General features: G+C 34.8%; 1 protein-coding gene and 1 pseudogene across 1 annotated transcript in view; both read right to left on the bottom strand.

Moving 5' to 3' along the window:
* Positions 1-24273, bottom strand: part of LOC114031440 (myc target protein 1-like) — a 33337-nt gene extending 9064 nt beyond the window's left edge. The window contains exon 1 of the mRNA XM_027846510.1: positions 24249-24273. Within this exon, the coding sequence (XP_027702311.1) occupies positions 24249-24273 (25 nt within the window). The remainder of the gene's footprint in view (positions 1-24248) is intronic.
* Positions 24274-25747: 1474 nt separating this feature from the next.
* On the bottom strand, positions 25748-26639 carry LOC114031538 (annotated as a pseudogene).
* Positions 26640-27941: the final 1302 nt, after the last annotated feature.

Genomic DNA, 27941 nt, shown 5'->3' with positions numbered 1-27941 from the left:
ACCAAACAGTATATTCTGAAAAATCTAGAGTTATCTGTGTGGGTTTTTCCATGTCTATGCTTATCTGTGTTTCCCTGTGCTGTGTATGTCCCTTTGAGATTCTTGCATATCAGGCTATGTTACAAGTACCTGAGGTCTTAAGAACAGAGTAAATACCAAGGAGACCTGCCCATAAATCTGTGTCTCAAGGTCAAAGGACAACTGTATCCCTGATGAGACATTATGAGTTCTTTCTTATCTACAAGGTCTATGTCAGACAATTTACAGGACCTTAGCAATCAGCAGTTGTAGAACCCTTATATACAGAGGCCTACATAGGGAAGGGGTGAGCAGTGATGACAGGGAGAGGAAGGGAGGGCAAAGAGTCTGACTCATTAACTAGCAGTAAAACTATTGCACAAAAAAAATAGCAACTATTGCACTTATTGCTTTGGGGAAAAAAAAGTTCTGTTCCAAGTTCTGGGTGAATAATAAATTATAAAGACTTACATTTTCACCTTATAAAAGGGAAGATATAGATAGACTCAGGGTACAGATAGAGACATATTTTGGGGGACATTGAGTTAGAAGGAACTGATTCTGCTTGACTGTTTATTTCTTTTAAGAGTTTTGTTTTTCTTTCTTTTTGAGTGGGGGAAAGGTAGGTGAAAGGGAGGGAAAATAGATTTTGTTTACAAAAATGAAAATAATTTAAAAACTTAATTTCTTCTCAATATTATCATCACATGGTTTTGAGACATTTTGAACTGTGATTATCTATAATAAAGACTCTATACGGTCAACATTGGACCCATTGTGTGGAACAATCTTCAAAATGTGTGGATAACTTAATAATGAGTAAGAATAACTAAAGTAGTATGTCCATACATCGCTTACATCATTTACTCAGTATAATTCTGAGAAGGGAATTCATTTTCAGGTATAGGAAAAACATCCATTGTTTAAAGTTACAACATGTCATGTTCCCTATCAAAAAATTTTCAGTGGTTTTCTATTAATAACATTAACTACAGAGTAAGATCCAAACTCTTTAACACCTTCAAGGTCCCCCACATTATGACCCCAACCAGATTTAGATATGGAGTAAGGGGGAAAAAATCCCAATAATGAGATCTCTATGAAAGTGAGATGGACTGTGTTGGGGACTGGTAGCTTTCCTTTTACTAGAGATTTTTAATAAAAGGACAGATGAACACTTTTTAGATATTTTGTAGAAGAGATTTTTATTAAGGTATTGGTCAAAGAAGATAACTTTGGAGGTCCCTCAGACTGATACAGTATTCTATAAAACTGGAATACCCTTTTCATCCTTATCAACCACCATATGTATGTTTGGAACTATAACCAAATTTATCTGTCGGTTCCTTAGAGTTCCTCAGAGTTCCTCATTTCCATATGTTTTTTCTTGATCTTTCCATGTTTGCTCTTTTAACTTTCACGTGGAATGTTCTCTAACTGGACCTCTATCTGATGAAACCTCTTCAATCCCTCAAGACAACTTCCTCCAAGGTTCGACTACCACTTCCTCCATCAAACTTTCACTTCCTTCTGTTACTGGATGTGATGAATTCTCCCTCTCTCCTCTGAATCCCCATAATACCTTGTTTGTATCTCATTTATGCCTTTATATGCTGTCTTATGGTATAGGTATTGTACTTAGTTTACTCTTTTGTACAATAGTAAGCTCTCTATAGGCAGTAAATCTGTCTTATTCACTTTTGCATTCTTCATGGTGCCTGGTACACAATTCCTTGAAAACAGTGGATGACGAGGCTACCCCTTTAAAGAAGTCAATGATAAAAAACAAACAAACAAAAATTCAAATGAACCAAAATATTTTTAAGAGTGTGGTATCAAAAAACCAGAAACACAGGACATGCCTATTAATTGAGAAATGGCTAAAAGAGTTGTGGTACCTGAATGTAATGGCATATATCTGTGCAGTAAGAAATGATGAATGTGATGAATTCAAAGTATGAGAAGACTTACATAATTACAACAATGAAAATAGAAATAATAAAAACTAATCAAAACTGAATATGATAAAATTGTATGACTAAGCTTTTCCCCAAAGAAGATGTGAGAAAGTACCTTGCCCATTTTTTTTTTTACAGAGATAGGATACTACGGATGTGAAACATTTCATACAATCACTTTTTTCACATTAGTAGATTTTGCTGAATTGTTCTTTTTTCTTTTTAAAATGTTATTGAAATAAGGACTGTGTCCTTGGGATAGAAAAGGAGAAGGAATACATTGGGAAGTATAGGTGACATAACAATAAAAGAAATCCAAGGCAATTTAATAGTTAAAGAAAAATAGTGGATACCCAACAAATATTTGTTGAATCTAATTTTATTGTGTTTTTCTTAATGCACACATAGTATTTTATTTTATTTTTTTTTTTGCTGAATCTATGATTTCATTGGTAGAGGGAGGTTTTAGAAAGAACTTGTTTTACCTTTGACACAACTACTCTGCAATTTATAATCTTAAAGAGTTGTCTTGGGCTCTGAAAGGTAAGTGACTTGCCCAAGGTCATCCAGGCAGTTTGTATTCAAAGATGAAAGTTGAACCCAAGTCTTCTTGTCTCTGAGTCTACTAACTGAGGCTCTCAATTATATCCCTGCCACCTCATTTCCATACTCACATTGAAATGAATAGCAGTCTATATGTTGAATAGTTTAATATGAAAAGAGTGAATGCAGTAGAAAATATAAATTCCCATCATTTGATTTTGGAACCTTGTGTTATTATTACTCTTTGTTCCTCACAGGGAAGGAACTGTGCATTACATTCTGACATCATTTAAATTGGTATTGGGATTTAAGTTGAATGGAAGCTTTTGTTTCTGTAAATTGTTGATTCATCAACAGGGCATAAAACCTTAAAAATTGACAAGTGTGACTCAACAACTTTAATTGTGGGAAAGCTTCAGCTATTTTTAGTCGCCTGGGAAGACAACATCCTCAGAGCAAAAGTATAGAAATGCCAGGCGTAAATGCAAGCATTTCGAATGAACTGATTGTATCTGACAAATCATTTTGATCCTAACAGTAGTCAATAGGAGTAATATTCTGGTATGCTGAGCATGTGATGTCCCTGCTTATTACTGCACTGTGGAAGGAATCCTGGCTCATATCCTCTTAGGATATGATTAGCTAACTGTCCATGATAGAGAAACATAAAGAAATAGAGATAGAGATAAAAAGAAATGAGCTTTAGCAAAAAAATAGAATATACTGGTGAGGAAATATAGTAATGGTGCCTTGTCTCAGGAAACCTTGGAATTTCTGAATAAGACAATGCAATTATGCCAACATTATGATGGGCTTGAGCTAGTATTTTTTGGATAAAATATTTGACAATAAGATCATGTGATTTCTTTTTCATCTACTTACAGGGCCTTCTTGCACATAGTAGGTGCTTAAATATTTGTTGCATGGAATTCACTACACCTGTCTATGTGTGTGTGTATATCTACATATATGTATATCCATATTTGAGAGAGAATAACTTGGAGATAATCTATTTCCAATAGATAGATTGGAAATAGCTATATCTATATATTTCTCTCTAAGATTATTTCCAATTTATTCTTTTCTTCATACATAGAAGTTCTGCAAGGACAAAGCCTTTGTTTTGATTTTCTTTTTATCCTTAGAACCAGTACAATGCCTGGCACATAATACATGCTTAATAAGTGCTTGTTAACACTACTTAAAATAATATAATAGCATGAACAGCAAAATATTGTGACATAGTATCATGAATACCTATAAAATGCCTGATTTTTTTTTGGTGAGGCAGTTGGGGTTAAGTGACTTGCCCAGGGTCACACAGTTAGTTAAGTGTTGTGTCCTGAGACTGGATTTGAACTCAGGTCCTTCTGACTACAAGGCCAGAGTTCTATCCACTGCAACACCTAGCTGCCCCAAAATGCCTGATTTTTAAATGAGCATATCAAAATTTATATCACTAGTGGCAGAGTGGATAGAGTACTATCAATAATCTTTGAAAAAAATGTGGAAAATAGAAGTGTAGAGACAGGCAAATGTACTGGTTTTCCAAAAGGGGAATTGTTTAGGTTCTTTAAATTGTATTCTAATGAACTGGAAAAACTTTTGTCATTTAGTTATTTCAGTAATGTTTGACTCTTCATGACATCATTTGGGATTTTCTTGGGAAAGATACTGGAGTATTTTGCCATTACCTTCTCCAGCTCATTTTACAGATGAGGAACTGAGACAAATAGAGTTAAGTGATTTGCCCAAAGTCAGACAGCTAGTAAGTGTCTGAGGCCAGATTTGAACTCAGGAAGATGAGTCTTCCTGACTCCAAACCAGACAATCTATCTACTGTGCCACCTAGCTGCCCCTGGGGGAAAAAAAAAACTTTAGAATGCATTCTTAAGAGTGAATGATTTGTGAACACTTGGAAAAAGAAATGGTCATTGCAGTGAGTTAATATGAGCCCATCAGGAAAAAAAAAAGTCATGTCATGTTAACCTCACTTCCTATTTCTGATAGGATTACTAGACTAGTAGTTCAGAGAAATAGGGTATTTCTGGATTCCAGCTGATTATCAACAAAGCTTCTATATGATACTTTAATGAGAGAGAAGGAGAGATGAGGACAAAATGATAGTATCATCAGGTGGGCTCAGAAACTGTATAACAATCAAACTCAAGGAGTATTGATTGCTTGATAGATGTTAATCATTAAATAAGGTCTCATAAAGTAATAAAAAGGTTCTGACCTTGGCACTGTATTATTCAGTATTTATGTCAATGACTTATATGAAATCATTACTTGGAATGACAAATATGAAGATGACATAAATATGAGGTAGATAGCTACTACGTGGTTGAATGATACAATTATGTCCAAAAAGAGTTAAAAATGAAATATGACTAAAAATGGTAAGATGGAATGTCTTGGTTTATAAAAATAGCTTCAGAAATGACTTGCACAATGGGAAAATTGTTGGAAAATCACTCAGGTCTGATGATGAATATATTTAGAGCTGGATGTTTTCTTATTCTTTCCCCATTGTTTGAGGCTTCAGTTACCAAAAAAATTTATTTGGTATTTCAGTCTGAAATCATTGTCCTTAATAGGAAAAAAAAAGAAGCAAAATAAAAGTTCAGAAGTTCTGATGCCTCTACCTGTGGTTATATTTCTTTCTTTCTTTTTTTTTAAAGTTTTTGGAGGCAATCAGGGTTAAGTGATTTGCTCAGGGTCACACAGTTAGTAAGTGTCTGAGGTCAGATTTGAACTCTAGACCTGGTGTTCTATTTACTGCAGCACCTCGTTTCCCCCTGTGGTCATATTTCTCTTATTCTTTCAAACCTTCAAAGGTGACTATACTTTGAAAAACAACACACTCATTTGTGTATATATGTTATCTCATGTTGGTTAAATAAATCTCAGTGTTTTATATAGGCACATTTCAGATATCTTATGTCTAAAGACTGGGTGCTTATTGTTACAGGATGTCAGAGTTAGAAGGAACCTCAGACACCTTCTGGTTCAACCTAAACCTAAACAGGAATCCTTTTTATAACCCTAAAAAGTGGCTATCCAGCCTTTACTTGAAGGTCTTGATGTTGGGAAACCTTCCAAAGCAATCAATTATATTTTTTAATAGTTTTCAATATAAGGAAGTTCATTTCCTCATATAAAGTTAAAATTTATCACTTCGTAACAACTCAACTACCTCTTCCATATGACAGCCCTTCAAATATTTGAAGATAGTTATATTTTTTTCTTTCTTTTCTCTGTGGCAAAATCTCCAGCCCCACATCCATTCTCTCCAAGTTCTTCAGGACAGAATCCAGTTTGTCACCCTTCATAAAATGTGGTGCCTAAAACTGGTCTAATCAGGGAAGAGAACAGGAGGATTGCCACATACCTCATTTTTGGCACTGTGCTTTGATAATATAGGCCAAAACTGAGGCATTTTTGATTGTCATGTCTCTTGACCCATTGATCTTGTAAACCATTAACTATTTTTAGTCCCTTATCTAGTCATCTCTCCTTCCTATATTTATACAGTTGCTATTTTTAAAGCAAATACAAGACTTTTACATCTATTCCTACTGACTTTCATCTTCTTCAATTTCATCTGATTCATCTAAATATATTCAGCTTTCTCAAAGTTCTAGTCTGATACCTCATTGTGTTATGGAGGTGACTCTGGATTTCTGAAGGCTATACCAATGAATTATAATCTTTGGTAAATTCTGCTCTGCTGAAAAGTCTTTGACTGTGGCTCTAGTAATAGACCAAGTCTGTTTCCCAAGGACCAAGCAAGATAATTACGCAGTTGCTCACCACTAGTAGTGCGGCCACTTGCTGATGATTTAAGAGAGGAGAGGGCTGACAATTCATGATACAAAGAAAAAAATTTAAATGGTTCTAGTCCTGTGCACCCCTCCTTTGTAACTAAGGTCAACAGCAAAGAAGAGGAAAAGGGATAGAAGATGTTAAAAATATAAACTTCAATTTGACTGCTGGTACTCTGAATGGGAGAGTCTTATTTAATATCCAATGAGTTGAATGAGTTGATCTATTACTGGAAAAGCTAAATCAAATCAAACTCGACAATCTTTCTACATATGAAACCAGAAAATAAGTAGCCAAGGTAAAGGATGGTTCAGAGGTACTTCTTGGAGAGACAGAATAGAATTGGTAAAGAGAGCCTTACCATATGCCTAGAGGCAACAAAAATATTGTTTTGCAGGATAATAAGAATAAAAATAGCCAACATTTATATAGTGCTTACACTTTACAATTATTTCATTTGATCCTCACAACAATCCTGGGAGGTAGGTGCTATTATTATTCCCATTTTACAGCAAAGGAAATTAAAACAAATAGAGGTTAAGTGACTTACCAAGTCACTTACCAAGTCACAAGTAAGTGTTGAAAACTGGATTTGGTCTATTGGTGATCCCCTATTTTAGCACCAAATATACAAATTTGCAAAGAGACCATCCTAAAATAATTGAAGCTTATACATCAATATCCCTTGCTAAAGATGAACTGGTAGAAAATAAATTTATGAGGAATTTGATAATTGCCTCAAAATCAACATTTACTCTAACATTTTGTGACTTCACTGCAAACATAGGAAAATATGAGAATAGAGAGAAATATGTGACAAAGTATGGTACATAAAAAAAGAATGAGAGAGGTCAACAATCTAAAGATTACACAAAAATCTCATACCTTTACATCTTGAACACTGTCCTCAAAAAAAAACCACAAAATAATTGGTAGACATTAGACATAGTGAACACCAAATAATACCATAAAGAAAGTAATAAATTATATTTTAGCAGGCAGGAAAAAAACTTGTTACGGACATAGGAGTTAAATCTGAGTTAGATGTGTGTGTGTAGTCAGACCACTGACTCATCAGAGTTAAGAGAAAAATTAGTTTAAGTTGTTTTAAAAAAAAGGTAGAAAAATTGAGAAAAAGATATTTCATACAAGTGAAATGACAGACCTAAATCATTTAAACAGTCAATTACTCAGAGAGAATGCACCACTAGGTTATTGAGGTTATTGACAGAAAGAAAGGGTCCATAAATACCAAATAATTATGGCAGCATTTTTTGTGATAATAAAGTATTGAAACAAAGTAGATGCCCATCAACTGGAAAGCTAAAAAAATTGTTAATTTGAATTTCATGGGATACTCTTGTAATATAAGAAACAAGGAAGAGAAGCATGGAAAGACTTAACATAAATGGACAAAAATGAAGTAAGCAGAGTCAGGAAAATAATATACACAATTTCTACAACAATGTAAATAGAACAATAACTATTAAACAACAAAAATTGATTGTTATGAAATTATTAAGGAAAAGCTTGGCCCCAAAGAAGATATGAGAAGACACCTCTCCCCAATTCATTATAGAGGTTGAGGTTCACAGGCATATGACATTTGTAGTATTTCTGTAGTCTACAGATTTTCCAATATTGATCTATTTCATTTTTTCTCTTATTTCTCTTTTTATCTCTTAACAAGTTATTCTTTGAAAAGGAAGAAGAGGAAAGATATAGGTATGGATATACAGGTATTGCTTTAACAACTAGCTTTCTGGGGGGGAAAATGTATACATGACATACTATTAAGTTTTATCTGCATTAACATTTTCCCTTGGTCATTTTCTTAAGTGTAGAACAATCAACAAAACAAGAAACCAAGCCTTGATTTGCAGCATATGCCAATTTTGAGGTGTAAATAATACTAAAAGTTTAATAATCAGCTCTTGTGAGCTAGTATGAGCTGACTCCAGCACACCACTAAATACAAGGGGAAATCTAGACAATGTAGAAAAAATCAACAAAATCTTTTTTTTGAAAGTAATTAAAGAAAACCAACTTCTTGATGAATAAGGGACTGAAAATCAAAACTATGAATGGACAAAAGAAATGACATTGACACCAACTATAATAATTTCATCCAGAGGTTTTATTTACTTATTTTTTTATGAAGCAATCATAGTTATGTGACTTGCCCAGTCACACAGCTACTGAGTGTTATATGTCTGAGGCCAGATTTGGACTCAGGTCCTCCTGACTCCATGCCAGTGCTCTATCCACTCTATCCACTCTATCTAGCTGCCCCTAAAAAAATGTTTTGTAATTGTGCTCATATAGTTCCTAGCTTTGTTATTTTATTTATTTATTTATTTTTTGTGAATAGTTCTGGAGTTTAGAATTCCTCAGTTTTATTTTTTTTAGTTATTTATTTATGTATTTTTAGGCAATTGGGATTAAGTGACTTGTCTAGGGTCACACAGCTGGTAAATGTCAAGTGTCTGGTCTGAGATCGGGCTTTGAACTCAGATCCTCCTGACTCCAAGGCCAGTGCTCTATCCACTGCTCCACCTAGCTGCCCCTATCCAGAAGTTTAACCAACATAAATTAATTCCCACAATGAAGAGATCAAAAAGACAAAGTGCTTTACTTGGCAAACAGCTGACTTATTGCCCAAAGGCAATTTGATTGACAAAGTAACACTGGATAAAATACTAAAGTCATTTGTAAAAATCTTACAAAGAAGAATGATTAGTGATTATGATGAGTATTGTCTTATTAACTTAAGGAAACTGAAAAGTAAAACCAGTTTAAAAAGTTTAAAGAAAGGTTGGCTACTAAACAAAATCATCAAAAGGGTATTCAGGGATAAAAATGATAGGAGGATTACAAACAGAAGCAAAATGGAAAGTATTTGTAAAACCAGCTTATCAGACTGTTTTCTCCATCAAAGTTGGTAGAACCACCACACTTGGTCCTTGACAGCACAGTCTCTGAAGGTTTATAGACAAGGTAGAAATGGCATTCAAAATAACAAAAGCTGGTATAAAAAAAAGCTAGATTAGACCATATGTGCATGTATGTATGCAGAGATATAAATATATACATATATGCAAAGGTGTACTAGAGCTAGCTTGAATTTGGTAACAGTTAAGTTAGCCAAGTACAAACTGATCAATTGTTAAGTTTTCTATATGGACAATTTCACCTCAGAAATAAGCAAAAAACTACAAATAACGGCTTGATTTACTTATTCATTGTCTAAACTTAAAGAAGTGATGAATAAAATATTAATAATGCAGATTAAACTTAAAGCATGTCACATGTACTTTTTATTGAAGACGGTGGTTAAACATTTACCAGTATACCCCCTCATGTATATATGTACATATATATATATATATATATATATACACACACACATTTATATATATATGTATACACACACACACACACACACACATATATATATATACACTCATGCATACACACACATATATATAGGGGTTTACTGGTAAATGTTTATCAACCAGCTATTGAAAAGCTTGAAACTGTACTGTCTTTTGGGATACCCCATATAAGTGTCTTTTCCTTAGATATTGGTCCCTTAATTCTGTTAGAATTGTATTACCTCTGGCATGTGTATGTATATACATATATTCAAGGTCTTCAGTTTTCTTATCTATTAAAGGAAGAGGCTGGACTAGACGGTCTCTAAGATTTTTTCCAATATTAATGTTCTTTGTTATATTTTCGTGTGTGAATTCATTGTGATAGGGAATTTCAAAAATATTTCCTCCAATAAATTCATACAATGATGTTTTAATATACTCTGTACTGATGGCTTGGGCTTTTTTGGTTAATCCTTTGCTTCCATAACTCACATTTATATTTATAAAAATAAGTTTTTAAACATTTTAGTAAATTTCATTCAATACTATGCCCATGCTGCTAACAAGATTGCTTCTTTCAGAAAAAGCAACATGTTAAAAGAGTGTTGAACTGAGTTCAAAGACCTAAGTTCTGATCTTTGCTCTGTCACCTTTTCCCTATTAGAGGGTTCATGATCTCTTTGAGTCTTAGTATTCTCAACTGTAAAATAAGGATAATAATAATAATAACAATAGCATTTAGATAGTACTCAACAGTGTGCAAAGTGCTTTATTTTGGGGAATGTCTAAACAAATTGTGGTACTGGAGTGTAATGGACTATTCCTGTGCTGTAAGAAAAGATGAGAAGTATGGTAAGATGGAAATACTTACAGAAATGGATGCAAAATAAAGTAAGCAGAGCCAGGAATACAATATGCATAATACTGACATCAGAGTAAGCAGCATCGCTATGAAGATCAGATGAGATCATGTATATCAAAATGCCTTGATACATGTGTGGAAGAAAAACTCTGTACTTGGCATTTTAGTCACAAATCTGCCAGAGACAAATTCATTAATTAAATAATTCTAAGAATCTCTGCATAGAGAAATAAAGCCCAAAGGGACAGAGATCTATCCTGCCTTTTAAAATCTTTCTTTCCATTAAAAAGATCAAGAACAGACAAATTCAATAATCAAAATCAAACCGGGGTCAAAGTCTAAGGCAACAGTTTTTAATTCTTCACCCAGAGCAATAGTCACTTAACTGTTGGGGAACCCTAGAGAATCATTTTCTTAAAACCATTAAAAATGTTTTTAACCATTCCCTTTAAAGATTTCTCTTTCAGCCTCATCGAAAGTGAAGAACTCAAGAAATTCATTCATTAATAGAATGAATGAAAATCCTTCTTCCTTCTCTTACTCTGATCATTACCCTAATGAATTTCAGAGAGGATTCCTTCCAGAGTTAATTAGGCACCAACCTTTGAAACTGATTAGGTCCTCAATAAAAACAATATTACATTTTTAAGCACAAGGTACTGTTTCAGAAGTGTAAAGGCAAGACTAAGATTTCTCCTACGATTAATAGTTAGCATTTATACAGGGCTTTAAAGTTTGCAAAGAGCATTATATATGTTATCTCATATTGATCCTTGCAACCTGGTGAAGTCCTGAATCCAGGGCTAAAGCTGTCTCCACTGCGCCACCTAGTTGCTCTGATTAGGTCAAGAATTTTAAAGTAAAGTCAGATTATTTTGTAATATGTAGCATTGTGGGGGAGGGGAGAGAAGGAAGTATTAGTATTCTTATATCTATCCTGTTTTAGAAATAATCAATTTCTCACCACAGTAAAACATACTTGCAGAATTTTTCATTGGAAAAAGACTATAGCAATTTTCTAGTCCAATCTCCTTGTTTTCTGTACTTATTTCAATACTTCTAGGATCTGGAATCCAAATGGGATTTTAGTGAAGGCAGTCTCTCTGTGTTAGACTAAATTTGAAACAATGGCTAATGCCTACTCCGGGGAAGAACAATTACTAAATATGTTAAATTTAGAATTTAATTTGTACTATGATCAAGGTAAGATATTTCTCTACTCTCCAAACCACTTTCCATTTGGCTGCAAAATTGATATTCCTAAAACACAAATATTTCTGATGATAAAATACATACTCCCAGCTCTGTATTTAGAACAATTCACAATCTAGCTTCCATCTACTTTTCCAGTCTTATTTCCTATTCCTCTCCTTCATGTTTTCTGAATTTTAGGCAAATTGACCTTCTAATGCTTTCTGCAACTTCATTATGGCACAGTAGAAAAATGACTCACTGACTCTGAAGGCAGAAAAGCTGAGTTCAAATTCCATTTCTGGCCTGATATAGGACCTTAGGAAAATCACCACCCCTTTGGGCCTCAGTTTCCTCAGCTGCAAAATGAGGTCAGTGGACTAGATGGCCTCTAAAGTTCCTTCTCCTTTAGATCTGTGATCCCATGTGCCTTTGCACAGGCATTGCCTCATGCCTGAAACATACTAGCTCTTTTGAGGTTCACGTCAGGTACCATTTATTGTGCAGTTTTTCTTGCTTTCCCCATTTGTCAGCACTCTCTCTCCTTCTTTAATTACTTTGTACCTCTTTATACATTTGTTGTATCCTTCTGGTAGGACACAGGTTTCTTAAAGTATTGAGGGTACACCTGGGCTGTAATCCCAACTGTGGCCTTGGATAATTTATTTTACAACTTAGTGCCTCAGTTTTCTCATCTATTAAATGAGGCTATATAGCACTTGATGTTTAAGGACTCCATTTCTCATTTGATCCTTTCCTAAAGGAAATTATTTTTTGGCTTTGTTTGCCAAATATCTACCACAATGGGTTGGACATAGTAGTCATTTAGTGTTTGCTGGATTAAATCAGAAATTTAAACATATATGTAATTCACTTCTCTCCTTCAAAAGGCTTCCAGTGTCAGTGACAAGGAACCAAGTCATCCTTAATTAGAACGTAATGACACACACAGGGTCACAACACTCCACAATTCATCTCAGAGTACAATAGGCAACAACCTGTCCCCCCCCACATACAACACACACTTCTGAGCACAGAACCAGGTTGATTGCTTATGAATTAGCTAAAGTTTGTCCTAAAACTGTGGAGAGCTCACTACCAAGATGGGAAAACCTGGATTCCCGGAGAGGAGGAAGTGGTGTGAGTGTATGTGTGTGTATGTGTGTGCATTTGTGTGTAATTGCAATACAAAGTGAGTCTAACGCTAAGGCTATTTTAAATATATGGTGTCAAAGTCAGATTTGGGTCAGAGTTGAGGATCAACAACAGTGTTACCATTGCCCCTCTACGTCCTAGTCTTTGCCTCGTTCCCTGAAGAACAGCAAAGATGAAACAGGAGTTCTTCAGTGTCTGACACTGGACTTTCCCAATGTGTCTGGCAAAATCCAAAGAAATGTCCTGAGTTGAAGACAAGCTTCAGGCCAACTTCACAGGTGAGAAGTAGATATAGCGGTATGAGAAGAGATTTGCACCAAACTTAGACCTTACTCAAAATCACAAAATCCACATTGGTGAGAAACACTATCAATGTGATCAGTATAGGAAGACTTTCACTATGTATTCCAACCTGATGGACCTTCAAAGAATCCACCCTATGAAAAAGCCCATATAATGGATAAGCGTGATAAGGGAAAATCTTCAGTGTAAATGAACATCTACACATGGGAGAAAAACTCAACGAGTATGAGCAGTGTAGGAAAGTCTTTAGTGTGTGACTCACCTTTATTGTATATCACAGAACCTACAATGGAGAAAGAAACCCTACCAATGTGATGTGCGTGAGAAAGTCTTTGGTATAAGGATACAACTAATTGTGCAACAGGAATCCACAATGAAGAAAAACACCATGAACATCACCAGTACGGCAAAGTCTTTAGTCTGAGCTCAGAACATATAAAATGTTCAGGAGAGAAATGTTATGAATGTCATTGGGTGGGAAAGTTTCCAGTGTGGCCTCAATGATAAACCATCAGAGAATCCACACTGAAGAGAAAACTAATGAATGTGGGAAAGACTTTTTTATGTGGAATTCAGCTTTTAATAATCATTAAGAAATTTACTCTAAAAAAAAGTCTTGTTGGTGTGGTAAGGATGAAAAGTCTTTATTCAAATTTCAAACTTTATTTGCTATCAGCATGGAAAAGAAAACTTGTAAGAATAGCTAGCATTTATATGGGATTTTCAGGTTTGAAAAGTGTTTTACATATGTTAACTCATTTGATCTTATTTAACCTTATTAATCAATGTGTGTGAGAAAGCTTTTGTGGGAACTTAAGCCTTACTAATATCAGTGAATCCACAAAGGAGAAAAATCTCATCAGTGAGATGTATGGTTAATTTTGGACTTTTTTTTAACATCAATGAATTATTGAGGAAAAGCTTATCAATGTAACAGATCCAGCTTATTGATTGATACTCATTCTTTTTAAGATATTAGAGAAGTAAAATTGGAAAACAAAGAAAAAAGGTAACAATTTAAAATAAAATTAAGATTCTGTTGAAGATTCTTATCCTTTTAATTTTATAATATAATTTCTAATTACCTTCATTAATGGAAGGTAGCACATGTGTAGTTTTATATACCCAATCTAGATAATTCTAATTTCATAATATATTCTCCCTCTTTAAAGATTCCTAGAGTACTTTGTCTATCTCACTTTCACTGCCATCAATCCATGACCTTGTAGAATAGTTATCTATGTAACTATTCCCATTCCCAGTAGAATTTAAGGTCTTTTTGAAGTTATCATGTTTTTGTCTTTTTTTTAATTTTTAAATTTAAGATTATATCCCTTGGCCAGGAAAATCTCAGCTCAATGAAGCTGTTTTGTATTTGTATTGGTATTACGTCTGTCTAGTATGATTCTTTACCTACGACAAGTATTTAATAAATGTGTTTTTAATTTAATTGCATTCCCTTTTGGGCACCACATTTTTAAATGGGCACCAGCAAACTAGAGGCTATCTAGACATGCCAGAATGGTGAAGACACTCAAGACCATGCCATACAATGATGTAAGAACTGGCCTATTACTAGACTAGCTATGCCCTAACCAACAAAAGTGCCTCATTGTTTGATTACTGATTGACTTACCTACATACTGGCAAGTTCCTGTGAACTGAAATATTCCTATGTACCCAATATTTATTTAATCAGCTACATTTAAGTAATAAACACAAGGCTTAAATGAACGTAATTGGCTTAACAAAGTTCATTGATCTAGATATACAAGTTTGGCAAACCTTTCTAGTCTTTTAAAATGCTTTTATTATCAATAAGGAGTGCAGGGAGAGCTAACAGATATTCAGATATTCTGAATAGAATCCTCCAGGTCAAAGTAAGTAATACCATTCCAGCAGAATGAAGAGCAAATCCAGTGATTACCCCTTTCCTTTAGCAATAATAGAGCAACTTTTCTGATTATAACCCTGTAGAATCACATTTTTTCTTTTGTTATTTTTAAAAACCAGTGAAGGTGGGAGGCACAATTGGGAAAAGGCTGCTAAATTATATAAAATATCCAAAACACTGACCTTTATGCTAGCATCTAAATACCCTGCAGTTACTAATTAGTGTTATCCAACCTCTATTTGCACTTGTAATTCTCCCTTGTACCACAACTGTATTAATGAAAAGTACAAGATAACATGCTTTAAGATTAGGGTAGATTCAGTTTGTCTTGTTACTCAGAAGTCATTTATTTTATTTAAATTTATTACTAATTGAAAGAAATATTTGAAAAAGAAGTGGTAGGATTTCACACATACACATACACATGCATACTAAGTATCTAGTTTACACCTCTATAAATGAGATGTTATAGGTAAAGTGCCTTATCAACCTTAAAGCATTGCATGAGTGCTAACTATTATTACTGAGAATGACCTCTCTATTACAAATTCCTTCCAGAATGAGAACATGAAGATAGAAGATTAAGAAATCTAAAGAGCTTTTACTTTTAGATCACTAAACATTTTTATTACTAAATATTTACTAAATATTGTGAGAAAATGAGCTATCTATATCTAGTAACATTTATGTAAGAAAATTCTCCAGTGAAATTTGCATTATAAATTTCTATTTTAAGACAAATACTCTGGAAAAGCCAAGACAACAAAATATGAATAACTTAAAACACTTTACAATAAAAATGCCACTAAAGTCAGATAAACCAAGGTCTTTAAACTTTAACAGTTTTCAGAAGTAAATAGAACATGAAATAGATCTAAAATAATTTACATGTAAGAAATTCAAATTGCAGGAAATCTACTAATATACTATAAACAGGGGAAAACAGAATAAAAAAAGGCTTATGCATTTAAATAAATAAATCACACAATCTTTCCATACTTCTTTTCACACCTTAACAATTCCCAAGCCAGATTCCCTCACTAATTATACAAACTTCTTTCTGAGAATAAAAGTGCCCTTTTAGATATTATATTGCCATTTTGAGGCCAGTGGGATCTGATCTAGTATGTTGAAAGAAATTCTTGAGACAGTACTTTAGTTAGCTAACTGTTTATTATAACAGACAATTATTAAGCAAATATGTACAAGATCTCTAGTTTTCTAGGTCCTGAGGATACAGAAGTGAAACAAAGCACATATTTTACCTTGAAGAATATGTAATCTAATTAGGAAAATAAAACACATATACAGAAAATGTCAGTTAGAATGTGGAAAGTACAAGGAATTCAAAAAATAGTAGATTTGGGGAGGTAGGGATCAACTGTGTTTTAGGGAAGTCAAGTATATCTATATGTTCTCTAAATAAATTTTTTTATCTGTTGAAGAGACAAAAAATGAAAATCTCTCCTTAATGATCAAGGTAACTATTCTACTTTATTCCACTTAAAAGAAAAATGTTATCATCCAGCTGGGATTCAGTGGTGTATTTGGTGTAAGCTGTGAGTCTAATTCCGTTTCCTGCCAAATTAACAACCAGTTCTCCAAACTGTATTAGTTAAATAGTGAATATTTTCTCTAATTTAAATATATATATACATACACACATCTATCTACCTACCTATCTATCTATCTCTATCTATCTATCTCTGTCTATCTGTATCTATCTATCTATATAATGTTTTACTGGTATATCTGTCCTTTGATATCAGGAATTGAATCCATGATTTGCAAGTGAATTAGATTTAAGTGAGGGAGTTCACAAGTGGAATGCTAGAATGTGGTTGTCAAAAGCAAAGATTTTTGATTTATTGATTTAAGGTATAGTGTGTCTAGCAAACCAGAATCTCCTCAGAAAATGGGAGTTCTTAAGTATTTAGATAGTTCTTTTAATAATCATTACACATATATCAATTTTTATGAGATTCATAATCCCTGTATGGTACTATATATAATGTGTTTCTTTAAAGTCTGTGACATTAAATCAATTATTTCACAATTTATGATTTAGAGATTTGAGTCAATTTATTTATATATGCAGAATAATATTATATGTATTGGTTTTGTTACACAGTATCAGAACATGGAGACTAGTCAAAGTGCCAAAAGAGAAAATCTTGATAAAAACAATAATGATCTCTGTAACATTTCCTGAAAGTTTCTATCCATTTCTTAAAGTAGACAAACTAGCCCATCTTTTGCATCATTTCTTACCTAGCTTTACTCACTGAATGAGTGTTGCCTCAGTCAAATTAAGACCTGGGAAAGACTCCAGTAGAATTCACAACTTGAAAATGAGCAATCCTATTTTGAGGATGCCAAAGCAAAGGAGAGATGAGTTCTTTATGTTGACTGTTACTTAGCCAGGAATACTTTCTATGGCTTATAAACGTGGCAGTGGATAGAATGCTGAACCTGGAGTTAGAAAGAGTTTGGTTCAAATCCACCATCAGATAGCTATTCAACGTATGACCAGGACTAACCTTTTAATCTCTCAAAACTTGTTTCCTCATCTGTAAAAGTAGAATAATAATACTGACACTATCTACCCCACAGGGTTGTGAGGGAAACTTTTTGTAAATTTAAAAATGATATTAAAATGTGTGAACTAAAACAATAGCTCCTCCTTATCTGTTTGCAAACATAAGCTCACTCTTATAACCTTTATTCTTCCTACCCTATATTTTGATCTTTAGTCCTTGTTTGGCATTTTTTTCCATTTGTATGATTTGCATTACACACGCATGCACACACACACACACATGCATGCATCATGGGATGACAAAAATTGCAGTCATTATTCAACCACTGTGAGTAAAGAATGCTTTTATGATACATTTTAAAATGCCTTGCTTTTTCATTAATTTATTTTTAGTTTTCAACATTCACCTCCATAAGCTCCTGAGTTCCAAATTTTTGCTCCCTCCCTCCCCGCCTTTCTCCCCAAGATGGCATGCAATCTGATATAGGCTCATTCCTATTAAACATATTTTTCACATTAGTCAAGTTGTAAAGAAGAACTAGAACCAATAGGAAGAACCACAAGAAAGAAGAAGCAAAAGAAAAGAAAAAAGAGCAAATGAGTATGCTTTGATCTGCATTCAAACTCCATAGTTCTTTCTCTGGATGTGGATAGAATTTTTCATCATGAGACCCTTGGAGATGTCTCAGACCCTTGCATTTCTGAGAACAGCTGAGTCTATCAAAGTTAGTCATCACAAAATGTGGCTGCTACTATGTACAACATTCTCCTGGTTCTGCTCACTTCACTCAGCATCAGTCCATGCAAGTCTTTCCAGGTTTTTTCAGAAATCTACCTGCTTGTCATTTCTTGTAGCACAATAGTATTCCATTACATTCATATACCAGAACTTGTTCAGCCATTCCCCAATTGATGGACATCCCCTTAATTTCTAATTCTTTGCCACCACAGAAAGAGCTGCTATAAATATTTTTGTACACATAGGTCTTTTTCCCATTTTTATGATCTCTTTGGGATACAGCCCTAGAAGTGCTATTGCTGGGTCAAAGGGTATGCACATTTTTATAGCCCTTTGGGCATAGTTACAAAATTGCTCTTCAAAATGATTGGATCAATTCACAACTCCACTAACAATGTATTAATGCTTCAATTTTCCCACAACTTCTCCAACATTTATCATTTTCCTATTTTGTCATGTTAGCCAATCTAATAGATGTGGTGTAGTACCTCAGAGTCATTTTGATTTGCATTTCTGTAATAAATAGTTATTTAAATTGTTTTTTCATGACTATAGATATCTTTAATTTCTTCATCTGAAAACTGCCTGTTCGTATCCTTTGACCATTTATCAACTGGGGATAAAATGCCTTTTGAATAAATTTTAGTCTATAGAATTTTTTGTCATGTTATAGATTAGAGTGACCTTATGAATCCTTTCCTTCCAATGAACTGAGCAAAGGAAGGCAGTTTGAGACCCAAAATGACTATGACAAAACTGAAGGGACCTTAAAAGAGGAAAGTGATCTTCATCAAGGTTCTCAACATGAAAATGAGTAGTCCTATTTTGAGGATTCCCAAGCCAAGAAGAGGTGAGTTCATTTAAATTAGGTATTGGTTATCTAAGTATACTTTTTCGAATATATATATTTTATTTTTAATATATGGAATAAAATAAGCATTTCCATAATATAGTATAATTAAAAAGGTGATTTCACATGAAACTGCAACTCTAGGGTGCTATTTCTTTTAAATATATAATAAAGTTATCATGTGAATTTTTTTTCTTCCCTCTCCCCCATCCCAACATAGAGAGGGCTAGCATTAAGCAGAAATAGGTGTGTGAGTGGGTGTGTGTATGTATATGTATATGTATGTATGTATCTAAAATTATTCTATGCATCTTATCAGTTTTTTCCCTGGATGCAGATAGTGTCTCTCTTCATATGTCCTTTATTTTTAATTTGTGTATTTATAATAGTCAAAGTGACTTAGTCACTCAAAGTTGTTCTTAAAATGGAATTGCTGTTGCTGTGCAAAATGTTCTCTAGGTTCTTCTCACTTCTCTTCACCATTTTGTTGGTCTTTTCTTGCCTTTCTAAGATCATTGAACTCATCATTTCTTGTAACACAGTAGTATTCCGTCACAACCATACACCACAACTTGTTCAGACACTACCCGGTTGATGGAGATCCCTGCAATTTCCAGTTCTTTTCCACTACAAAGAGAGCTGCTATAAACATCCTATTCACAAGTCTACTTTTGGATGCACTAGGTGGTAGAGTAGATTGGGTGCTGGACCTGGAGTCAGGAAAACCTGAGGTCAAATCCAGCTTCAGACACTTTTTAGCTGTCTATTCCTAAACTTCTATTTTCTTATCTATATAATAGGAATACTGATACTGAAACTGGTGTTTTAGGAAGATGATCTAGGAACAATGTGAAGAAATGTATCAGAAAGGAGGAATGACTTAAAATACACTGATAAGGATGCTCTTGCAATTGTGTTGATGTAAGAGCACATGTACCTGATTTCTGTGGTAACAATGGAATGGAACAGAAGAACAATAGATATAAGAGGTACTACAAAAGAAGAAAGAGTAGGACTTGGCAACTAATTAGATGTTGAAGGTGATGTAAACACAACTGTAAATAAATTCTTAAGAGGTAGGAAATATTTCCATATCATCTTTTCAATATCAAATACCATATGATTAGAAAAATATCATGCTTTATGCAAGGAGAGCTGGGGACTTGGCCCCTGGTGGGATTAAGATTCCAAAATTGTCCATGGCACAGAATAGCCACAGTCTATCATCCTATAAAAGGACTCTCCATGAAAGGTGCAATGCCTGAAAGAATCAAGCATTTGAAGAAAGCGATACAAAGATGAATAGATACTAGGCTAGTGATATTATTGGTATAAGGAAATTCCAAAAGATGATCATCTCTTCTATAAATATAGCCCCTGTCAGTCCCTTCTCCACAACTTAACATCTTGAAGAATGTATTAGAGCAAGAAGAATGAAGTCACTAGTCCAGAGTCACAGAGCTGGTATATGTGAGAAGCAGTACATGAATCCAGGTCTTTCTGGTTCCAAGACCAGCTCTCTGTCCAAAGTACCGTAGAACTTCTCATGATACAAAGATCTCATCAAATGGAATAGTAATATTACAGGGCTAGGAAAAGGAAAGTCAACCTCATCTCCTGCAATGACCTTAGTTTCAATATCTTAATAAAATCTATATTGACTAGAAGATACAAGTATCCCTCAGAACTTTGGAAAGTCTAAAACAATAGTTGAGCAAAAGAGCTAGAAATCTATGACTCAGAAACCACCATGTGGGTCAACAGTCAGTCTCCTAGGTATGTGAAGAAGGAAGTTATTAACTTTCAGTTGTAATATATGAGAGCAAAGGAGTTATCCAAGGAGATCCACTGTACACTAAAGAACCTAGCAGAAACCCTCACAGAAAATAAGGGATGAGGTAAAAGTGAATGAAAATTCCTCCTGACTTCTAGGTCATGTGACTTGACATTGTATCTGATCCTGACAACTTCTCAAACCTCTCAAAAATGGAAATATGCACCAAAGATAAAACAATTTCAGCTGTTATCATGGTCTAAGATACCAGGAACCCAAAGGAAAGTTAACAAAAACCCATGAGATAATATCTACCTTGAGTTCACTTAGCATCTCTCTCCCACTCTTACACACCACACTACCAGCAGCAAGGCTTCATGAGTCAATTTGATCCATGCACTTACACCAAAAGCCAACCTCAGACCCTGGTCTCCTCTCCCTCTTTCTAGTTCTTTGGAGATCCATAATTTAGTCTGTGGAAGATTTCTGGTGCCTTCATAGAAAGCTCCATGGCATCACTCTGTTCTACAAAAGATCTCTATAAGAGTGGAAGAATAGAGGAAACAGGAGAGAATTCATATCTAGGCTTGAATTAGTGATCAACCTCACACCAATGCCCCTCTTCCCAGAGCCAAGGACTTCCAAACCTCAAACCAGAGAAATCAACCCTGGCTATAGTGCTCTGTATACCTGGGTCAGAGAACTAACAAACAGAGGCAATGGGACAGGACATTATGTGTGGAGAGGGGCAGGGAGAGACAGTGTGGCACTCCAGTAAGCCTAAGGAAAGGGGTGAGCATCCAGTTTGAGTTAGTACTGTCCTGCTAAAGGTCACTTCTGGCAGAGACCTAGGCTGGTAAACTGTGAATTGCTCAGACTGGGAGGAGGCAGAGATGCTTTTTGATCAAATGCCCAAGGAAACCCCCATGAAGGACGAGGAGTCAGAAAGTGAGCAATAGGGGAAAGTCATGGGGAAAAGGTCTAAAATTACCAAAATCTCATGAGGAAGAAAGCACAAAGACCTCAAACATAAACAAATAAATCACAGGAAAAACATTAACAGCAGAAAGAAACATGTTTCTATGAATAAATGCTACTAAAAAAAACAAATATGACTCAACACTGAATAAGACAGAAGACCCTGTGGAACTTGAGAAGCCAACATGTTGTTCCTAAGTAGGCTAAAAGAAAAATGAGAATTATGAAAACAGAATTTATTGGCCTGCAGAGCAGATATAATTGTTCAAATAGAAAAAAAAAACTTGAATCAGTAGTGGCAAGTCTCACCATAGAAACAAAAGAGAGGACAACATATTAAGAATGCAAATACACAAATGTGATGACAATATCAAAGAAAAAAAGCATTAAAAGAAACCATGCTCTCAATTTAAGCAAAGCATATTGATCTTGAAGACTGCATGCATAGATGAAATTTAACAATCATAAATTTCCCAGGAGAACAGAAATCAAAAAAGTCAAACACCATAATGTAAGAAAAATATGAGAGAAATGTCCAGAACTTCTGAACACAGAAAATGAAATACCAATTGAAGTAATGCATGGATCACCTCAAAAAAAAACACACCCATAGCTAAAACTCTAAGAAATATTGTGATTAAATTTAAAAAGATCTCCAAATACCAAGGAAAGGAAATTCAAGTAATACAAGACTATTCTATACACATTAGAAAATGCAGGAGAAAATGGAATAATGTGTTCTGAAGAGTAATGGAGCTTGAGTTGCAGCCCAGGGTGATCTTTCTTGCAAATCTGAGCTTAATTATAAATGAAAAAAAGATGGACATTCAAGAATACAGAGGTGTTTGAAACATTCTTAGAAAGAAAAATAGAACAGAAGAGAATATCTGCTTCTCAAACATCCCAGACAACAAAAGTGCAGGAAGGGTGAATGAACGGATCAGCTAAGGACAGCAAGAGCAACAGACTGACAACAGAGAGATCACTAAGGGATTTCTTTCTAAACATACATTAGGAAACAGGGGTGAAGATGAAAGTAAGGTGGGGGGTAGGTGTAGGGCATTATGGGTGGAATTTTGTGACACTCTACCTACTTTTGAATCAATTTTTTTTTGTGAAACTATATTACAAAATGGTAAGATGCATAAAAAAGAGAGAGGGCAACCAAAGATAAAAGGAGAGTAAATGATGTATCTGGGTCAGATTGAGTCCTAGCAATGAGACTGAAAGATGATCTCTTTGGTCTTTCATGAAGACAAGAACCTACAAGGAAATATCTGAGAAGGAAGGGAAAAAAATTGAAAAGTGGAGGGGAGGAGAAATAGGCCTTATTTTGATAGTGGGAATGGGTTCCACTGATGAATGCTCCCATGGGTAAAAAGAGATATTCTGTAAAGGAAGATAGGGTGCATGTGTTGGGTATTGTCTGTGGGAATTTGGTACTTTAAAACTGATCTCAGTGGGATGGCGAAGGCAAAAACCCACTGAAGAGATTTTGAAGCAAATAGGAAAGGAAGATGACCAAAAGGAGATTATTAGAAGGTGGACTTCTAATCTGAGACAAGATGGGGGAGATGTTTGCATTGGGTAGTGTCTTCTATGTTCTAAGAATAGATATTTTTTTCAGGGACTGGGAATGGGAAGGGGAAATCTGAAGAGTAAACTCTACAAGGTAGTGGCAGAAACTGTTTAGAGGATGAGTACAGAATAGATACCTCAGAAATTTTAACTCTTTGAGGAATACAGAAAATAGAGAGATTATATAATTATAGGGGTCATGAACCAGAGTAGGATGATCAAGAGTAGACAGAAAGAGAGGATAGATAATGAAGAGGGTGAGTAAAGGAAATTTTCTTTTTTTTAAGAACAAAACCATTATATTTATACTAGTATGTATAAGGGTTTTGTAATACAGAGGGATTTTATGAATGGCGAATAATACAAATACACTTTATTTTGGAAAAAAAAGTTTACCTAAGTAATGGGACACATTGGAAACATTCTTGCTTAACCATGTTACTGAACAAAAACAATGTCACTTTAAGCACAAACATCCTCCTCTTCAATGACATAGAAAAACAGCACTTGGTTTTAAAAAAAATGACCTCATGTTAAGGCCTGGTCACTTAAGTGTAAACAACGTAGAATGATTTCACTATCCATAGTTCTGATTACTAGCTATAGCAAATCCATGGTGTCTCTGTGTTTTGAGAGCTATGGAACACATACCTTCACTCACCATCCTGGAAGGGCTGCTGCATCATAGTCTAAGTTGAGTTCTTGGCAGGCAGGGTGGAAGAAGAATGTCAAATCAGTTTTACAAACCATTTAGAGTGAATTAGAGTGCCGGTGTTCTCATTAAGAAACAAGGAATGATAGAAAAACACTGTTTAGAAGTTATTCTCACTTTAGTGCAAATCTTTTTTGTTTTTATTTGTGATTTGTGCACTTTTCTGATTCCTACACTTACAGTACAAACTCTAGTAACCTGCCGTAAAGCATTAAAGCACAATATGCCCATTATTCCTTAGGCATCTGCATTTTTCAAGGTTTAATATTTATTCTTCTATATCCAGACTGTCAGCAGTTCTTGAATATTATATATATACATATATATATGTATATATATGTGTGTGTGTATATTATGTACACATATATATATTTATATTAATAGGGTAACTATGTTCTAAAAATGCATATGCCAATAACAACCATGTTACCAGGGGGAAGGGAATTTTCAGAAAAGGAGAAAAGCAAATAAGTTCCCTCAAAGAGAATATGGTTCAAGTCTTTGGATTAAAAAATAAACAATACAGACTTCCACCCTCCCCCAGATTTTCCCCAGAGAAGCTAGTCATTATGGAATTTCCAGAAAATTCCCTTTTTCCACCAAAGGACTTTAAAAACACCATTGCAAATATTTAAAAATCTACAGCTACCATGATGCCATTAAGTGGCACACAACAGTGAGAAGAGAAAAGATGTCTGTTGGTGTATCTTGCAGCATAGAATCTTTAGCTCTTGGTTGATCTGTAAAAACCACTGGTGTACAAGAAGTACTATTAAGGGCAAGGGTGAGGGGGTATTGAAAACTTTACCTGCCTGTTTGTGAGAGGGCTTTCATGGCTAGGAAATTTTCTAATCAGTACATAAATTGCAGGACATATCTTTTTCTTTTTGTTTTTTCAATGTTAAAAATAACTGAATTTGTAAAAAAAAAAAAATCCTACAAGTAGATACAGTCACAATAGAAAATTATATGGCAAGGACCACATACACATATACAGACACACACACACACACACACACACACACACACACACACACAAAGCCATAAAGACAATGCAATTGGTTCAATAGTATTTTGAGGATCTAGTTAATTTTGAAAGCCCTAGCAAAATATATTACACATTGATTACAAATCACATTCTTATAAGACCATACTTTGAATCTTTTTTTCTTTCTTTTCTTCTTCTCCTTATTCTTCTCCTTGTTCTCCATCTTCTTCTCCTCCTCCTCCTTCCTCTCCTTCTTCTCTTTCTTCACCTTCTCTTTCATCTTCTTCATCATTTTCTTCTCTTCTTCTCCTTCTCCTTTTTTCCTTCTTCTCCTTCTCTTCCTCATCCTCCTTCTCCTCCTCCTCCTTCTCCTACTTCTTCTTCTTCATTTTCTTCTTCTCTTCTTCTCCTTCTCCTTCTCTTTCTCGTTCTCCTCATTCTTGTTGTTGTTGTTGTTGTTGTTCTTCTTCTTCCTCTTCTTGTTACAATTGGAGAATTTCACATTAAGCCTTAAGCATTTTGCATTTCTTTGCCAATCTCGTAGCTGAGCATTTTGTCCAGGAGATTTTGGTGTGGGTGACTGGAATCTACTGACACAAGGCCTTGAATGTGGTGTCTGGCATTGTCTGATAGTTCTCACTAATAGTAATCTGATACTTATTTTTGGCATGTTCTATGATTTTTATACATTCCTTGGCAGCTTGTTCACCATCTATACATCTCTGTGACTAACCAACTGAACATTGCCATCTTCATAGTAATGGACCTAAACTTTTAGTACTACAACCACCTGAGCTATAGGTAGTGTGATTGGAAACTTCCACTCTGATCTTCAATGACCATGGCAGAAATTTTTTAGGCTGAAATTTGTGGCTCTCAATACAGGCAATAATAGTCTTCTGCTCATCTCTAATTTTAGCATAAACAGTATAGAAGGCATTGGAATTATAATCTTTTATATAGACGCTTAATGCACTGTCACAGGATTCCCTCCATGACTTCAGAGCTCCATTTAAGTCCTCAGATTGGGAGTCACTTGCTTCTTTCCATAAATAGTCAAACTTAAAGGAAACTTTATTTCTTGGATCTAAAAATCTGCCACTATCCTGGTCACCATGCTCTGTAATTAAGATCTGATCATCATATCCTTCTGTCTTCACTGAAGTGAACTGATCCATATTATCCTGGGCAAATACATGAGCTGCCCCTTTCTTGAGAAGATTTTCATTGTCAACTAGTAACTGGACATCATTAAACACTTCATTAACTTATCCTGGCAGAACATGAGTGATGAACTTGGCAGCTATCCATGCCTTCTCCTCCTCCAATACCCAATCCTCAAAGTTGGCCATCCTGGGCTACTTTGTGAAGAAAATTTTCATAGGATTAGGTGAAGGGGAAGAGAAGAAGAGGGAATCTGCTTAACTGAGAGGAAAAAAGAGGAGAGGAATTAAATGACTAGATAAAAGCAAGAAAGTAAAAAGTTTCTGTTGTTTGACTTTCATTTTCAAAGAGGACCAATGACATCATAATGTTGGGGAAATGTGTGATGTCTTGACTTCTATGTAAATTGGATTTAAGTGAGAAAGAGTTGCACAAAGTCGTCAGCCTCACTCTCTCTTTCAGAGTCATCTAAGCCCAATGACAAGACAACTGGCAATGGCCCAAGATGCAGTGGATGACCTTGGCAGATGTCTGATCAAGCTCTAAGAGCTCCACAGTACCTTTTTTTTCAACCACCTCATGGACATTGGAACAAATTATTCTCATTTATCCATTCTGCTTGGGAAAGTCTACACATGCTTGGGGTAGACGTCCTCCTGACTCACTGATGTGACCTACCAGTTACCTTCAACCTGGTTTAACCCATCTGCAGAGATGACCTGGCACTGAGTGTGGCCACTGTGCATGCTACAGCTTCTTGCATCCACAGCTTGGGTGGCAGGTAGACACCAAAGGTGGATGAGCAACACTTAAAAGGACTCAGCAAACCCTCACACCAAAGATGCTAGTCATTACACCCCAGAAAGTAAAAGAACTAATGGCAAAACACCAAAAATAAATGGGTAGCAAAGGGGAGGAGATGATTAGAGGGAAGGTGAAGGGAGGCAGTGAGAATAGGGACCATCTTAGAAAAAGATTAAACTAAGTAACTGAAGAGATATCACACTGCCTTACTTTATAGAGGAAGGGTGAAAATCATAACTTTAAAAAAAAACAATATTACAAAGAAATGAAGGAACACAAATTTAACTTCATAAACTTAAATATATTAATCTAATAAAACAAAAAAGAGAAGAGTAGCAAATTGGATAAGAAACACCCAATAATCTAATCCTCATAAGAAATAGATTTTAAAAACAAAGATATACATAAAATAAAAGTGAAAGGATGGGGGAAAAAGTTACTATGCATCAGGTTAATCAAAAAAGCAGGAGTTTTAGTCCTTCTAGTGGACAAATAATAAACATTAAAAAATTTAAGGGGATAAACAAACTACATTATGCTGAAAAGAACCATAGACAAAAATCCAATATCAGTAATAAACCTCCAAATTCCTCAGCATTCAAATTCATAAAGGAAACATTAACTGAGCTACAAGAACACATAGAGAATAAAGCAATAGTGATGGGAAACTCCAGTTTCAGTTTGGG

Source organism: Vombatus ursinus, unplaced genomic scaffold, assembly GCF_900497805.2.
Source record: "Vombatus ursinus unplaced genomic scaffold, bare-nosed wombat genome assembly UNPS02015175.1, whole genome shotgun sequence".
Classification (NCBI taxonomy): Eukaryota; Metazoa; Chordata; class Mammalia; order Diprotodontia; family Vombatidae; genus Vombatus; species Vombatus ursinus.
The sequence above is the reverse complement of the archived record's forward strand: the minus strand, read 5'-3'. Positions and strand labels throughout refer to the sequence as shown.